This window comes from Sphaeroforma arctica (assembly GCF_001186125.1).
Source record: "Sphaeroforma arctica JP610 unplaced genomic scaffold supercont1.4603, whole genome shotgun sequence".
Lineage (NCBI taxonomy): Eukaryota > Ichthyosporea > Ichthyophonida > Sphaeroforma > Sphaeroforma arctica.
Window position 1 is genome coordinate 1 of NW_014035955.1, and position 1,725 is coordinate 1,725.

The following is a 1,725-nucleotide window of genomic DNA, read 5'->3' on the forward strand; positions in this document are numbered from 1 at the left end:
TATATATTATATATATATATATATATATATATATATATTTATATACATACATACATATATATATATATATATATATATATGTATATATATATACAGATACACATATACATACATACATACATACATACATACATACATACATATATATATATATATATATTAACAGATACACACACACATGTGTACACACAAATAAACACACACACACACAACACACACACACACACACACACATATATATATACTTATAGATTTATTTATAAATACATACATGCATACATACATACATACACACACACACACATACATACATACATATATATATATATATATATATATATAAATTTATGAGTGTGTGTGTGTTTGTGTGTGTATTCATATAAATGATAGTACAAATACGGGTACTCTCAGCTAGATCCACGGCTCTCGGTAATTAGTTGGCATAGTCAGTCGGAATTACTCATTTCAGTGGCGCGACATAGTTTGGGACCTGTCTCTATTCTCCCTTATTCGCATTGAGCACATATTTACTTCGGTTCACATCAAAGGAACACACACACACTAAAAAGTACTCAAACTACAACACCAAATCCCACACAATATACAAACACTACAATCAGAATACAGCTGCGCTCAACTCTACTATCAATATATATATACATCCTATACATCGTATACATAGTATAACATACCTGCTCAGCGGTTATCGGCAACAACTCGCCCGCATCAACCAACCCCTCGGGAAACAGCTTGCCAACAATAGCGTGAGTGTACATGTATATCTCTTTGATCTCATTCGTCCCATCCGAAGATTCCTTGATATTTCCCTTTCGGATACGCAACACTTTGCATTTGAGCCCATTTTCGGGTCCCACATAGCCCATCACAATATTTGCTCCGCCTTCGTCACGGTATTCCCAATGCTCGGGTGATATTGTATATACCATGTCGACTGTTGTAGCGTAAGAGTATGCAGATTAATACTTTAATACTTCGGGTGATGTTTGAGAAAAGATTTAGGGTATAGGCAAAATACACGTTCCTGCTGCCTATGTGTGTGTATGTCGTATAATTGATTGGCAGTGTTTCACTGTTGATGCAGACAATATTGGCCAAGTATCTGTTTGTCAAGAGACCCACTATTATACTTCAAGTTAAAAATCTTGCAGCAAATTCTTATTCATTTATCTAGATCGATCTATAAATTCTAAATATGTATTTGTATCATCATCAAATGCATCATAAAAAAAATCATCACCGGTAAAATCAACCGTGTTCTGAGGTCTCTTGGTGTGGGGGTACATATGCAACTATACGTACATGTTTTCTAGAAATGAATTCCAAGAGAAAATAATGCCATAGAGAGTATTTACACGCTTGAGCCTCCGGCCTGTGCTGACCTCAATACGTTTTTAAGGGTAGAAAATTCAATACATTTTACATTTGCGTTTAGTGTCTTATTTGTTTGATATGGGTTCCAAAATAAGACGCTTAGGTGCAAATTATAATCAATAGGTTCCTGTATAGTCTTACTATCTTTAGTTAAGGTCAGGCCTTTTCTAACCCACACATATACGCTAGACGTTTAAAAATATAAGTTAAACGTATACTCTAGTCCGACCTCGTAATGGAGAATTGAAATAAATATGTATCGATCATGATGTTCACAGTATATTAGAAACTTTTTGAATACATTTGTATTGTATTTCATATTTAATTAAGGTG

At 33.9% G+C, this 1,725-nt stretch overlaps 1 protein-coding gene across 1 annotated transcript; it reads right to left on the reverse strand.

Moving 5' to 3' along the window:
• Nucleotides 1-692: 692 nt before the first annotated feature.
• Nucleotides 693-947, reverse strand: SARC_14421 (hypothetical protein; the record flags this gene model as incomplete). Its single annotated transcript, XM_014291444.1, has 1 exon — nt 693-947. A coding segment is annotated over one exon (255 nt), but the record flags the coding sequence as incomplete, so codon positions are not given.
• Between the last annotated feature and the right edge of the window lie 778 nt (nt 948-1,725).